This window comes from Marmota marmota, unplaced genomic scaffold, assembly GCF_001458135.2.
Source record: "Marmota marmota marmota unplaced genomic scaffold, marMar, whole genome shotgun sequence".
Lineage (NCBI taxonomy): Eukaryota > Metazoa > Chordata > Mammalia > Rodentia > Sciuridae > Marmota > Marmota marmota.
In genome coordinates, this window is record NW_026000051.1 from 4,050,656 (window position 1) to 4,064,810 (window position 14,155).

Sequence of the window (14,155 nt, forward strand, 5' to 3'; positions counted from 1 at the left end):
AGCCTCAGCACCACATACAAACAAAGATGTTGTGTCCGCCAATAACTAAAAAATAAATATTAAAATTCTCTCTCTCTCTCTCTCTTAAAAAAAAATGGAAAACTGATGTAAACAGCCAAAACCATCCAATTTCTGAATATCTTCTACACAAAATACTGATTCCATGTCTAAATTAAAAAAAAATTGTCTCATAGATATGAATCCAGATTCCTCTTTGCTGAAAACTTCAGTCTACAGTTAAAACCCGCACGTCACCTCCGACCCCCCCCCCCCCCCGCTCCCGTCCTCACCCCCACTGCCCCTCCCCCGCCCCAGAGCCTGGGGTGTGCCTATCCCTCAGCCGGCAAACATTCTGGAGCACCTGCCATGCTGGTCACAGAGGCTCATAAGCCCCCAGGCTGCTGCCATGCGGTTCCCAGAGCAGGGGAAACCCAGGGGCACAGGATCCCCTGCTGCGACTCAACCAGACCAGAGGTCAGAGGGACCCAGCAGCAGGGGATCCCTTGAGCTGGAGCTCTGGGGCCTTGAAGGTAGCGGCAGTTCAATACAGGACAGACGGCACAGAAAGACAGTGGGACAGTCCTGTAGAGCCTAGCAGTGGAGAAGTCCTGTTGGTGTGCGAGGGTTGAGGCTCAGGGGGCCGTGCGAGAGCAGGAGACAAACCAGGCGTGTTGTAGGGTGCAGACCTGAAAGGACTTGAATGCTGACTCGAGTGTCTGACTTTTCTCCTAAGGGCAATGGGAGTCTCAGAAAGAGGTGGTTTTAGCTGAACAAGTGGTGCACACCTGTAATCCCAGCTACGTGGGAGGCTGAGGCAGGAGGATCACAAGTTGGAGGCCAGCCTCAGAAAGTTAGGAGACACAGTCTCAAAAATAGATACATTAATTAATTAAATTAAAAGGACTGGGGGACATAGCTCTGTGGCAGAACACCCCTAAATAATAAGAAAATAAAGAGGGCTGGGGTGCGGCTCAGTGGTAGAGCATGCACCCAGCTTGCACAGGGCTCTGGCTTGATTCCAGCACCGCACACACACACACACACACACACAAAAGTGATTTATGTTTTTGTTTGTTATTTTAACAAAGACATCAAACAAACTGAGAAAAAAAATGGAATGAATATCCACGAAACCATCACCAACGTTTGGCAAGTGGCACTTCTCCTCTCTTCCTTGTTCTACTTTTGCCGAAGGGTTGTACAGTAAGTAAAAGCTGTGAAGAAACGTCCCCCCTGCAATGTGGCTTCAGGATGCCTCTCTGAAGACTAAGAGCCTTCCCTAAGTCACCATGGACGGCTAGGTCAGCACGGTCACTGTGTCACCCAAACTTAGTCCTGTGCAATTTTTTCCAGTTTCCCAAACAGTGTCTGTAGCTGGTTTGTTGAAACCAGGACCATTTAGTGACACTGGGCAAATCTCTCTCTCTCTCTCTCTCTCTCTCTCTCTCTCTCTCTCTCTCTCTCGATGCTGCGGGTGGAATCCGGGGCCTTCCACATCCTAGAAAGATGCTCGACCACCAAGCCTCCTCTCTAGTCCTTTTTTAAATTTGATTCTGAGACAGGGTCTTGCTGTTTGCCCAGGCTGACCTTGAACACGAGACCCTCCTGCCTCAGCCTTTCAAATGGCGTCCCTCTCCTTTAATCTGGGACAGCAGGGAAGGGACCAGTTGTCTTAGGACAAGTCCTCTTCCGGCTCGCCTCCTGCTCCCTCCTGGGGCCCTTTAACTTGCTCCTCGTCCTTGTCCTCCCTGGGGACGGGCAGGAGTTGGAAAGGCCGCGCAGGTTCAGGTTAAGCCTAAGGGACAAGGAGGACCAGGGGTTCGGAGCAGGCGGGAGGCGGGTGGGCGGCTCATGCAGTCTCCCCGGGAGCTGTTTGGGCTGCGCTGGGGGCTGGACCCGGGGCTGCTGGACCACGGCCACATCCCCAGCCCCTTTTAGCTTTCACTTCAAGATAGGATCTCGCCGACTTGCTGAGACTGGCCTTGAACTTCAGCCTCAGGCACAGGGGCTGACGGGGCAGGTCTGGGTGGGATGGTGGCGCCCAGCCACTGGTCCTCAGGCCACAGCGGCTGCTCTGCGACGGCTCAGGAAGACAGTGTCAGCGAGGAAGGACCAGAGGGGCCAGGGAAGCAGGAGGAGGGTCCTTCCTGGGGTCGGCTGTGCATCCCCTCGGACTGAGGTGGGCGTGGCAGGTATGGGTCGAGAGGTCCTTAATGAAGTCACTCTTCTGGTTTCTAGGGACACTTCTGGCGTGGCTTGTTCCAAGGTGCGGGGACATTCTAAGAAGCAGGAGGAATTGATGCCTCTATCACGGGGAGTCTCAGCGAGGGCGTGCTCCTGGGCAGGGCTGGGGTGGTGGCCTTAGATGCCCCCCGGACTGCACCTCCATGTCTTGGCCTCTGGGGTCCCAAGGGCCGCGGCCGGAGGCACTGAAGTGGGAGAGGAAGGAAGCTGGGAGCAGAGGAGGCCAAGGCTGTCGCCTCCCAGCCGCAAGAGGGGCCTCGAGTAAACAGGAAGGCCTGGCGGCTCCACGCTGGGGGGGCTCTGGAAGGGTGGGGGCCAGGAGCCCGACTGGACTTGCGCGGCCTGTGAGCACAGGCTTCCTCTCTGGGGAAGGGGGCCCAGAGAGGTTGAATGGCTTGCCCAGGTCACACAGCGGGCTAGACCCGTGCTGGCCTTGCTGGCTCTGGCTTCCTTCCTGAGGGCCAGGTGTCCTACCTGTGTTGCCCCGTGACTTACCCAGTGTCAGTCCCTCTTGAGCCTCAGTTTCCCTTTCCATGAACCCAGAGTCCTTACAACTCAGTGGTTCTGGAACCCTGGCCCAGTGGACCGTCTGCCTCCTAGATGGGGCCGTGTCATCAGGAGGGCCACCATTGCCCAGGGTCTGGAGGCAGTAGGTTCCTAGGCCTCTTCCCTGGGGAAGACTGCTTGGGGGGCTCTGCTCTTCCAGCACAGAGCAGCATACAGGGGGACCCCTGGGATCCGCCTGGATTCTTGGAGAGACACTCCCCTTCTTCAGAGACCCCGCGCCTGGGCCCAGAATGCCACCTGCCATGCCCCGGGAACTCAGGGTCATCACCTAGGAAACCTGGGCTGTCAGCCAGCATCATTTATTATACAAGCATCTACTGAACACCTGCCAAGGGCCAGGTACTTCTCCAAGTGATGGGATCCTTCCTTTATGACCCTTCTGTTGTAGAAGAGGAGACACACAGAACGTCTGCATGTCAGCTGGTGATACGCCACCCAGAGTGGCTAGCAGGAGGAGAGGCCATTTTAAATGGTCTGGGAAGGCCTCTCTGACCTTGTGATGTTTGATCAGAGACTTAAAGGGTGAGGGAGCAAGCCCCACAGCTACAGAGTGTTCAGGGAGTAAAGCAGCACATGCCAAGGCCCTGAGGTGGGCAGATGCTTGGCATCTTCAGGGAACAGCCATGGGCCAGTGTGGCTGGAGTGGGGTGAGCCAGGGGGAGAAGAGCAGGTGAGTTTGAAGAGGGGCAGGGGAGCTCACTGGCCATTTGAGAACCCACTCTGGCTTTTACTCTGAGTGAGGTGCCAGTGGAGGGCAACAGGGCAGAGTGGGGTGGAGCCTGACTTGGCTGGAACAGGTTCCCTGGCAGAATGGAGAAATGTCGGGGCAAGGGAAGGGGCAGGCAGAGCTTGGTAAGGAGACAATGGCAATATTCCCAGAGGACAGTGGCCATGGGGGATAAGAAGCCGCCAGGGTCCGCAAACCTGGAGACCTGGGGGCTTGAGGGAGCACCTGCCAGGGCGCGGGGGGCGGGCGCGAGGGAGTCAGAGTTGATTCCAGTGAACGGGGCCCAGCCCAGAGGAGGAGACCCCAAGTGAGCACATCCCAGCGAGGGACGGAGCCCAGAGGTGGGCACGTGAGGTCGGAGGCGACCAGTCAGGACGACAGATGGGATGTGAGGCTGTTTACCTGGCTGAGGTCACCAGAAATAGCACGTCCCAAACGTCAGCAGGAACAGGAATCCCCCGGGGACCTTGAGAAAACGCAGGTCTGACGCAGGGCCTGAGGGTCTGCCCTGTACCGAGATCTGGAAGATGGCCTGCGACCAGGCTGCGGGCCACCCGCCACCCCTGCGGAGCTTACAGCCAAGACCCGCTGGTGGGCGCAGGGAGGGCTCGAGTCCCAAAGGTCCAGACAGGTCACACGTCCTCCCGTTATCAGCCTGAGCCCGGGATTATTTGTCTCGTGCTGGGACATGACGTCAGGGTCGTAAAGGTCTGAGAAAACCTGATTTGGGAGTGAGAGTCAACAGAGAAGGGAAGGGGCTCAGGAGCCATCTGGGGCCGGGTGAGGAAGAGCCGGTGAAGATAGAGATAAGGTGAGCAGGGAGGTGGGAGGGAAACCGGGACAGAATGTTCTAGAAGTCAAGGGAAGAAAAGCTGGAGTCTGCGTTATTTTCTCCCTCTCCCTCTCCTCAGCCCACGGCCTTGCACACCTGAGACTGTCCCTCCACTGTGAGGTGGGGACATGACGGTCCTGGCCCACTGGGGTGGCTGTGAAGTGGCACTTGGCACAGGGACAGCAGACACGTGGTGGAGTGGTTCCTGTTCTTGTTTGGCCATCTGCACTCCTCCAGGCCAGGAGGCTGCCCTCCCATTGTGCAGAAGAAGAAACTGAGGCCCAGAAACTAGAAAGGTCTTGCCCGGGGCCCCGGCCCGCGCAGGGCAGCGCCGGGTATCCAGACCCCCGTCCACCTCTCTCTTCCCTCTGCCCGTGTGGATCTGGCCCTGCTGTTGTCAACAGCCCCTGGCTCCAGGCCCGTGCTGGAGCCGGACAGCCGCCCGGGGGTCCCTGGGGGCCGCCTGGAATTCCTTCGGTGGCCAGGGGCCAGGGTAGACGTGCTGCATCCCTTCCTGCGGCCCAGGCCTCCCAGCCGGCCGGGAGGAGGAAGGAGCAGCATGTGAGCATCTGCCCACGGTGGGGCCCAGGCACAGGCCTGGCCGGTGGCCATGTGTCCCCTGGCGTGTGGATGGGCGGCACCTGAAGACATCTGTACCAGAGCCCCAGCAGGAAACAGATGGCATGCTCCCGGGGGGTCTGGGGAGGGGGCTCTTCCCACAGGTGTGGGCAGGGTGTCGGGACCACAAGGGACTGTGTGGACCCCGGGGCTGGCAGTGGCCTGGGGCGGGACCACCGTCAGCCTGAAGGGCGAGGACAGGAGCTGATTACCCCGAGAGGGCCAGCCCAGGCCACCGGGGCCAGGGATCTGCTGGGACCCTGCAGGCAGGGCCTGAGGGTGGGGGCCCTTCCACTCTTCTCTCCGACCGTCGGGGTAGGGTGGGTGGGAAGGTGGGTGTCCCCAGGATGGAGAGTGCCTGTGGGGACAAATGGAGGACGGTAGCCCGAGGTGGCCCTGGTCACAGGCCACCTGAGCACTAAGCTCTCTGGGGTAGAACAGCCGGCCCCGGTCAGGCCTCTACTGCCAGGAGCAAGGCCGCGCTCCCTGCCTCAGTTTCCCCGACCCTCACCCCTGCCCCAGCTTCCAGGGACCTCACGCTTCCCACAAATATATCTCCTGGGCAGAAGGCCCCGGGCTCTGTGAGGGACGCAGCGGTGGAGAGGACACCAAAGTCCCTGCCCTCCTGGGACTTCAGTGGAAGGCAGACACCCGTGGCGGGACCCCACCCAGGCTGGGGCGCTCAGGAGCTAGAGGTGACCTGCCCTCCTCGGCCAGCCCTCCAGCTCCTGGGGCTCCCGATCTCTTCCCCTGGTCAGGGCTCAGGCCCTTTGGGGCCTACTGGATTTCTCTCCTTGGTTTTCTGCCAGTTTCTTCTTGTGTCTACCTTGAATCTCTCCTGCTTTCTCTGCAGTCCTCTGGGTGCTGTGTAGAGTCTGGTGAGGTAGACTGTGCAGTGTGCAAAGAAGGGGGGAGGTTCGAGGGGTCCCTGGTACCGCCCCACACCCCACCTAGACAGCGATGTCCCCACCCTGTGATACCCCAGCCCCTGCACTCGCTCCAAACAGGCTCAGGCAGAGGTGGCGGGGAAGGCGGCCCTGGGGTCTCCAGGTCCCAGCCAGGGTTCACTTAAATCTCAGGGATCCTCAAGTTCCCGTTCTGTGAAAGGAGGGCCTACTGCACCCGGCGGTGGCTGGGAGGACTCGGGGCTGATAAGGTGAACGCCTAGGGCGGGCCGGGCACCTAGGGCTCAGCCCCAGGGCTGGGTTAACTGTCCCCTGACCCCGCTGGGGCCTGGGGAACCTCAAGCCCCCGTCCTTCCTCACTAAGCAGCGTCTGCCTGGAGATGCCCTCTGCTCTGCCTCCACGGGCGGCCAAAGGCAGGGGGCCGCCACCACCCACGTGGCCTGCCGGCCAGGAGGGGACCCTTGACCCCCGCGCCCATGCTGCAGGGAGCTGGCTGGGAGAGCAACCCTCCCGACCCACCCGGGCAGCCACACCCGGCCTTCCTGCCCTGTCATCTCCCTCGGAGACCAGCTCCTGGCCTGCTCTGGTCACTGGGGCAGGCCAGCAAGCGGGGAAGGGCCCGGGCCAACCCCTGCCCCTGTGGCTCCCAGGGCTCCAGCCTTCTCCCTCCCGGGCCTTCACTTCTCCGTCTGTGATGAGGACGGGCACAGAGGGAAGATGACCCTGGCTTCCTCTCACTGGGGTCCTGCACCCAGAGCCCAGCTCGGCCAGCGTGCTTCAGCTCAAGAACACTCCGGGTAAAGTGCAGACATCCAAGGCCCTTCCAGAGCAGAGTCAGAGTCTCCCTGTCCCCACCACACCCCTGCTTGTCCCACAGTAGTCTGACAACTTCCTGCCTCTGTCCTTTGCCCAGGCTGGTCCCCCAGGCTGATACACCCTCCTCGCCCCTCTTTTCTGGCCAACTCACCCAGGGCCCTCAAAGGGCGGGCCTACATGCCACCCTCCGGGGCAGCTCAGGCTTCCCCCTCTGGCTCTCCTGGGCCCGTGATTGGCACCATGGCAGACATATAGTAGGTTCTTACGATTTGCAGAGTGAACGTGGGGCAGATCTGGGATCATACCCTGGTTCAGGGAGCACAGTGCATGAGCACCTCCTGCATACCAGCCTAGGGCTCCGCACCCTAGTGCCCCGACCCTGGAGACCTCACCACAGCTGGGAGAAGGTGGCACCAGGAGGCTGGGGGTCGAGGGCCCAGCACTCCCAGCTCAGAGCAGGTTTGACTCCTGGGCCAGCGGACTTCAGAAATGTCCTGAAAGTTGGTGTCTCCTTGGTTTGGGCCTGTCTTTTGCCCGTGGGGCAGTGGGTGGTTAGACACAAAATGTGTGGCCCGGGCAGGTCCTCTGTTCTCTCTGGGCCCAGAGACCCCAAGCCCCAGCTGATTTGCTGACAGCGTGAAACGTTCCTTCCCCATCTCAGGCCCTAAACAAGGGTAGCCGCCCAGGGCATTTCGCAGACTGGCTTTGGTGCCCAAGACCTGTGGGAACCCCAGCCCCACCACACTCCCCCAGTAGCTCTCTCCTCTCCTCGGGTTTCTGATCTGCAAAATGGGAACACCCAGCCTGTGGGTTGCGAGTGCCCGCGGGCGGGTGGCTTCAGCCAAGGCCTGGCCCCTGAAAGCGCACCTCTGGGGCTGTGGGCTGACTGTTCATTTGTGGGGTGGCCAGATGACCCCCACAGAGTGCATCTGGGGTGTGTGGGGAGATGAGCCTGGAGCTGGGCCCTCCCCCACACCGCCTCCCCCATCCCAGGGCCCCCCACCCAGCGACAAAGCCTGTGGCACTTCCTCTACCCGCCTGGCAGGCCGCCTGGCCCGGCCCCTTCTCTAAGGAAGCGCATTTCCTGCCTCCCTGGGCCGGGCTGGATGAGCCACAGCTCCGCACAGCGAGGGTCAGACCCCAGCTTCCATCCGCGCCGCGTCCCCGGCCAGGCCTGCTGCTGTCCAAGCCAGCCCAGCACCCTCTCCCCGCCACCGGTCGGCCAGGAGCCCCGGCCCGGTTTTAATTCTCTTGTCCACTTCTCCTGCCCCTTGGCCACCACCCCAGAAGGCTGGAGCAGGGACGTCGTTGCTCCGGCCGCCTGCTCCCCTCGGGTCCCCGTGCGAGCCCACGCCGGCCCCGGCGCCCACCTGCAGCCCTGCCCCTGGACACTGGATAAGGCCCAGCGCACAGACTCCCGGGTGGACAGCATGGACCGAGGAACGCTCCCCCTGGTCACTGCCCTGCTGCTGGCCGCCTGCAGTTTCGGCCCCACGAGTAAGTGCCCAAGGACCTGGGTGGGGAGGCCCAGCCCCAGGCCCAGCCCCAGGTGTCCCGGCCTCCCACACGTGCTCGGCTCAAGCTCAGGGAGCCTTCCTGGTGGTTTTGGGAGAGGGGGACCAACAATCCCAGTTTGCTGAGACTAAGGGGTTTCTCGGGGGGAGGGACTTTCAGCATTAATGTTTTGGACACAGTAGGGCAAGTTATCTATCTTGACCTTGATCCCTGGGTTCTGTCCCCCCTGCTGTGTCCAGCTCTGCCCTGGAAGTCCAGGTTCCAGAATTCTGTGCAGCCCAGGAGGGTTCCCAACCCTCTCTGGGCCTTGAGCTTCCCATCTAAGGAATGTGTGGGAACGATCTCGGGTTCTGCGTTCAAACCTCACCTTGTTACTTCCTTGAAGTGTGATTTGGGGGTCCACCTTTGGGCCTCTGAGCGAAGTGTGGTGGGTAACAAAGTTCCCCTCCGGGCTGTGGCGAAGGTGGGGTGAGCTCATGCTTGCCGGAGGTGTCTGTTATTGTCACTGCTGTTGTTTGGTTACTAGCTGTAAATTCCTCTACTGTCCCGGGTCTTTAGGGTGCCCAGGCCAAGACTACAGTCCCTGCTCTCCCGTCTCCCTCTCCTGCTCCCCAAGAGGGTGCAGACCCGGGCCAGGGTTCTGCTGGGGCTCCTTGGCCTGGGGTTTTCTCAAAGGGTCATGACCCATGTGGCCTTCAAAACTGACCAGAGGAGAGGTCCTGAGGAGTTGCTGATCCCCAGCCCGTGCCCCACTCTGTGGACCCCTGCTTTGTCCTGCCCCTCAGCTACCCCTCACCCTGGCCCCTCACCCACCCGTGCACCATCCAGGGGCTTCCTCACAGGTCTCGGGGGAGGCCAGCAGGGAGCCGAGAATGGGAGAAGGGGTGGGGGGCAGAGGCAGTTTCAGACACCCCCTCCCCACCTCCTTCACCCCCCCATTTTGTTAATTTTGTTAATTCATTATTTCCGTGGTCCTGGTGGTGGAGCCCAGGGCCTCACACATGCTGCACGAGCTGAGCCACATCCCAGCCCAACCCAGGATCCTGAAGTCCCTAACAGTCGAGCTCTTGCGACCTCACTGATACACTAGAAACGGAGTCTCAGAGACACTAAGTGACTTGGCAGGGATTTGACTCCGGGCCTGTGGTTACCCAGAACATTTGCTCCCCACCATGTATGATAGGGGAACCCCACTTGATAAGGGTCCCCATGGCCCTGCAAGATGGTTGCCATTGTCACCGCATTTCGTAGAAGAGAAAATGGAGGCATTGACCTGCCAAGTCCGCAGAGCTGAGACAGAGGCCCACCTGAGCTCCAGGATGTGCCTCCAGCGCTCTTCCTCTTCCTGCTTAGAAGAAGTCCCGCGCTGCTCGGGCCTGGTTTTATGGGATCAAAGGCAGTGACTCGGGGCAGAGGGTCAGCAGTGGAGGTGGGTGGGCGAGACCTGGTCCGCAGCACCTGTCCGTCCCCTCGGGGTGTGCACACGCCCTCGGGGCTGACTCCAACCTCATCTCGTCTGTCAGAGAGGGGTGGCAGAGCTCAGGGGCACCATGACCTGGGACTTGCCCACAGACTCTAGGTGCAAATGACCTCAGGGCCATAGGAATAAATAAGCTGAGTAAAATAACTAGGAGGGAATTTTGATATTTATTACCTTTTGCAAAATATACAATTTCCTGAATTATAAGTTTGTATAATTTAAGTTTTAATAAAGTCACGTGTAACGACCATTTTCCAAAATGGGAACGGTATCCACCTGCACCCGGGAAGAGCAGGGTCAGGACCCCTGGGCTCACTGGCTTAAGGGCGTCACGAGCATCCAGCCTGGCTCACTCGCAGTCTGGGCCACCGGGACCCACCATGGAGGGCAGATGGGGGCCTGGGCCAGGGCAGACCCAGATCTCCAGCGGCAGAGGGCAAGCAGGCACTGTCATTCAGATGGAGGGGATAAAGGCCAGCTGTGATCCTGGTCGGTACGTCTTTGTATGCCCCAGCCACTGGACACTGGACGCCACCTCAAAGTCCATCAACAGGGCCCTGTTCAATAAATCATGAAGCGGTGGGACATGATGGGCGGGCGGATCTGTGCATCTGCGGCCGGGGCTGGATAGACAGGTGTCTGGAACAGGCTGCTAGGAGCCCCTCAGCAATTCCATTCCTCTACAACAGAAGGGTGATAATGCCTAGGGAAAATTCTGGAAGGATGTCCACCCATGTGACTATTCTGCAGCGTGGGGGACTTCCTCAGACACATTTTTCTGTCATGTTGATTTTTATTTTTTAAGAACAAGCATGTAGAGATTTTTAAAGAGCCTTTAACCTTCTGTTTGCTTCAGTCTGCCCCTCGAAGAAAGGAGACGGGGGTGGAGAGCTGGGAGGGTAGCCCAGTGGTCAAACACTTGCCTGGCCGTGTGGGGCCCTGGGTCCACCCCAGCCCACAATACAGAAGGAAAAAAAATGGAAGAAAAGTCAAGAGTAAAGAAAATAGGCAAGAAAGAAACCAATCACCTCAAACTCCCAGGCACGGGGAGAGATTGGTGAGTTGCTGACTGCTCTCTGTTGAGATTTTATTTTTAATATTTATTTTTAATTTTTATTTTTTTTAAGGTGGACACAATATCTCCATTTTATTTTTATGTGGTGCTGAGAATCGAACCCAGTGCCTCACACATGCCAGGCGAGCGCGCTACCACTTGAGCCACATCCCCGGCCCTGTCTGTTGAGATTTTTAAGATAATTTTAATCCAGGCAGATTAATATTTGGGGGTCTTGTGTGCCCTTCTTGTGTCCCCAGAGGTTTCCATGTTGTCCTGTGGGCTCCATACGCATCCCTATTGCAGTTCTAGAATATTCTGTCCCTCCCACGTGCCATCGTTTGCCCAGTGACTCCCTCATTGGTGACTATTTAGGTGTTTTCCCTTCGTTTTGGTTATAAATACCACCGAGGCACGTTTGGGTTCGTGCACTCTTCCTGTGTTTCGGGTTATTTCCCTTGGATGGGGTCCCAGGAGCGGGTGCCGGGCCGGCCGAGCTGGGTGGCTGGATGGAGCAGTGTTTCCGAAGCAGAAGCAGCGTGTGAGGGTTTGCCCGAGGACGGGGCAGAGCTGTGCCTCGGGGCCTCCATGTGCCGGCCACCTGGCAGGGTCTGGGACTCGTGGCAGAGCAGACGGTGACACAGGACAGACACCCTCTTCTTCCAGCTGGACTCTGGGGCAGGTCCGCACTTGCCAGGGGAGAGGATGGAGAGGAGCAGTGTGAGCTGGGCGTGCGGCCTGGGGGGTAGCCATGTGACCACGAAGACTGTCCCGCGCCTCCCACTGAGGGACAGAGGGACTGGCTCCGGGTCGCCTGTGAGTCTTCCCTGGGCCCTTGGAAGACAGGCCTGGTCCCTTCACTCCATTTTTGGTGGATCTAGGTGAGAGGGGGACGACTAACTCTCCTGTGACCTCAGAGAAGGACATCGAGTTTCTCTCTGAGTGACAGCTCCAGGTCCCGGCCCCAGCAGCCTGCTCCAGAGCCCAGCTTCTGCCCCTCACCTCTGGCGTCGGGGCTCTGAGGACTGGGAGAGCTGGTCGCCCTGGCCCTGGGCACCCCCAGGCTTCGGGGCACCAGTTCTACAGCCTGAGGGGGACCCACATCCAGGGCTGGGCCGGCTTCGACCCCTACGCAGGGTGGGGTGACGAGATACACCGCTGACACTCAGGCCGGGCTTACTGTATGCCTGCGCGGCTCTGGCCATATGTATGCACTGTGAGGCAGCCTCTGCACCCTGAGCCCTGAGCACCCGGAGGAGATGGACCAGGCAGGGAGGGGAGGTCACCAGAAAGGAGCAGCTGGGGCGTGAGCCCTGGGCCTAACCACTGCACCGCACTGCCTCAAGGGAGCCCATCCACGAGCTTCCTGTGGCCCAATGATCACCCCACCCCTGCTCCTGTCCCCAGGATGGCCCTCCCACCTCGGGCACAACCCCGGGGCCCTGCCTCAACCCTCAGTGGCCCCTCAGCACCCTGCCCTCTCTTCTGCCTCATCCCCAGAAGGAACCTTGGAGCACGGAGCCCAGGGCAGCTTGGAGCGGGTCCTGTTCCTTCCTTCTTCTCCCTGCCCTGGACCACAGGGGGACTGAGTCCTAGTACAGTGGAGGGACTTGCTGCCAGTCCTCCAGCGAGTGAGAGGCAGGCCCCACCAACCCGTTCCTCACGTGAGCGCAGCCTGCCTGGGCTCCAGTGACCAGGACGCAGCGTGGGTGGCACTTGCCCCATCCTGGAAAAGCTCACCGGGAGTGCAGACGCACAGACGGTCAGAACAACACACCTGGGTGCGTGTGGTTCTGGAAGGGCCGCCAGGCACCGGGGCACCGGGGCACCAAGGACAGGAGGGGTCGTTCCAGTGAGACTCTCACCACAGGGTTTGAAGATGAAGAGAAGTGGCCCAGGGGCCAGCCCCAGGGTGATTATTAGTCTGAGAAAGGCCATGTTGAGAATGAGGAGAAAGCTGGGTGTGCAGGGAAAGCCTGTGTCCCCACTGACTGTGTTTGCCTAATTGTGATGGCAGTGGCCGGGTCCTGAGTGCCCTCCATTCGTCAGGAGCCAATGTGGCATTGTGTGTCTGTCACCTTAGGGACATGCTCACCGCTTCCTTGGGGAAGGTATCAAGCTTGTGGTCCAGGTAGCATCACTGAGGAGTGGAAAGGCAGCTGGAAGGTGGCAGATTCAGGATCAGAGGTTCTGGTTGTAGTTGGACTCGATATCTTTATTTTATTTATCTATTTTTTGTGGTGCTGAGGACCGAACCCAGGGCCTCACGCAAGTAAGGCAAGCGCTCTGCCACTGAGCCCCAGCCCATCCCCAGATCCCTGGTCTTCCTAACTCCCCACTTTGGGTTGCCAGACGTGAACTTGACCCTACAGGTATTGGGAAACTGTGGGAAAGACGGGAGTAGAGGGGAGTGGAGGCCTCACTCGTGGCTGAGAAATCTGTGAGGTTGCAATGCACCCTGAAAGGAGTGAAGGGTGGTGGGGAACTGAAGAGGGGACAGATTTCTCTGCAAAGAAGGACCTTGTTAAAAGGTATCTGCCCTGAGCCAGATGTGCTGGCACATGCCTGTCATCCCTGCGGCACGGGAGGCTGAGGCAGGAGGATCACAGCTTAGCCAGGCCAGAAGCAATTTAGCTAGGCCCTGTCTCAAATTAAAAAATAAAAAGGGCTGGAAATGTGGCTCAATGGTTAAGTGCCTCTGGGTTCAATCCCTGGCACTCACCTTCCTCCCCAGCAAAAAAAAATTAGGAACAAAAGTGATCTGCCCTTGTATCGTGAGTGAGCCTTCACAGCAGTGGTGTCCTGAGCACCTGTGGCCACTCAGGTTACTGCATCCAGTGATACACAGGCATGAGGTGTATGCTGGGTGCTAGCTTGGCTGTCAGGGCTCAAGTCCAGGCTCTGCCACCTAGGCGCTGATAGCCTGGGGCAAACTCTTCGACCCCCCCCCCCACTCTTCACTTTCCTCCAGTCTCTAGAGGCTGCTGCGAAGAGCAAAGAATTAACTCAGGTGGAGCCTCAAGGCAGCCCCCCAGGTGGACTCCCAGGAGCACTCAGCCATGTCCTCAGCCCTTTTTTAATATTTTTATATTTTAATTTGAGACAGGGTTTTGCTAAGTTGCTTAGGGGCCTTGCTAAGTTGCTGAGGTTGAATTGAACTTGTGATCCTCCTGCCTCAGCCTCCCCAGCCTCTGGGGTGACAGATGTGGACCACCACGCCCGGTTCCCAATAAGCATTTTGGAAGCCTCTGCAATAATGATTGTCTGCAGATGGGGAAACTGAGGCCCGGGCACTATGCAGTCTCTGGTATACTCAGCAGGAGACTCAGACGGGCTTCTTTTTTTTTTTTTTTTTGTGGGTTGTTCAAAACATTACAAATTTCTGACATATCATAT

The 14,155-nt window shown here is 58.8% G+C and overlaps 1 protein-coding gene across 1 annotated transcript in view; it reads left to right on the forward strand.

Annotated features, from left to right (window-relative positions):
- The first annotated feature begins 7,780 nt into the window (after positions 1-7,780).
- Eng (endoglin) overlaps positions 7,781-14,155 on the forward strand; it is a 34,864-nt gene continuing 28,489 nt past the window's right edge. The window contains exon 1 of the mRNA XM_048812797.1: positions 7,781-8,207. Coding sequence (XP_048668754.1) covers positions 7,817-8,207 — 391 coding nt within the window. The 5' untranslated portion in view covers positions 7,781-7,816. The remainder of the gene's footprint in view (positions 8,208-14,155) is intronic.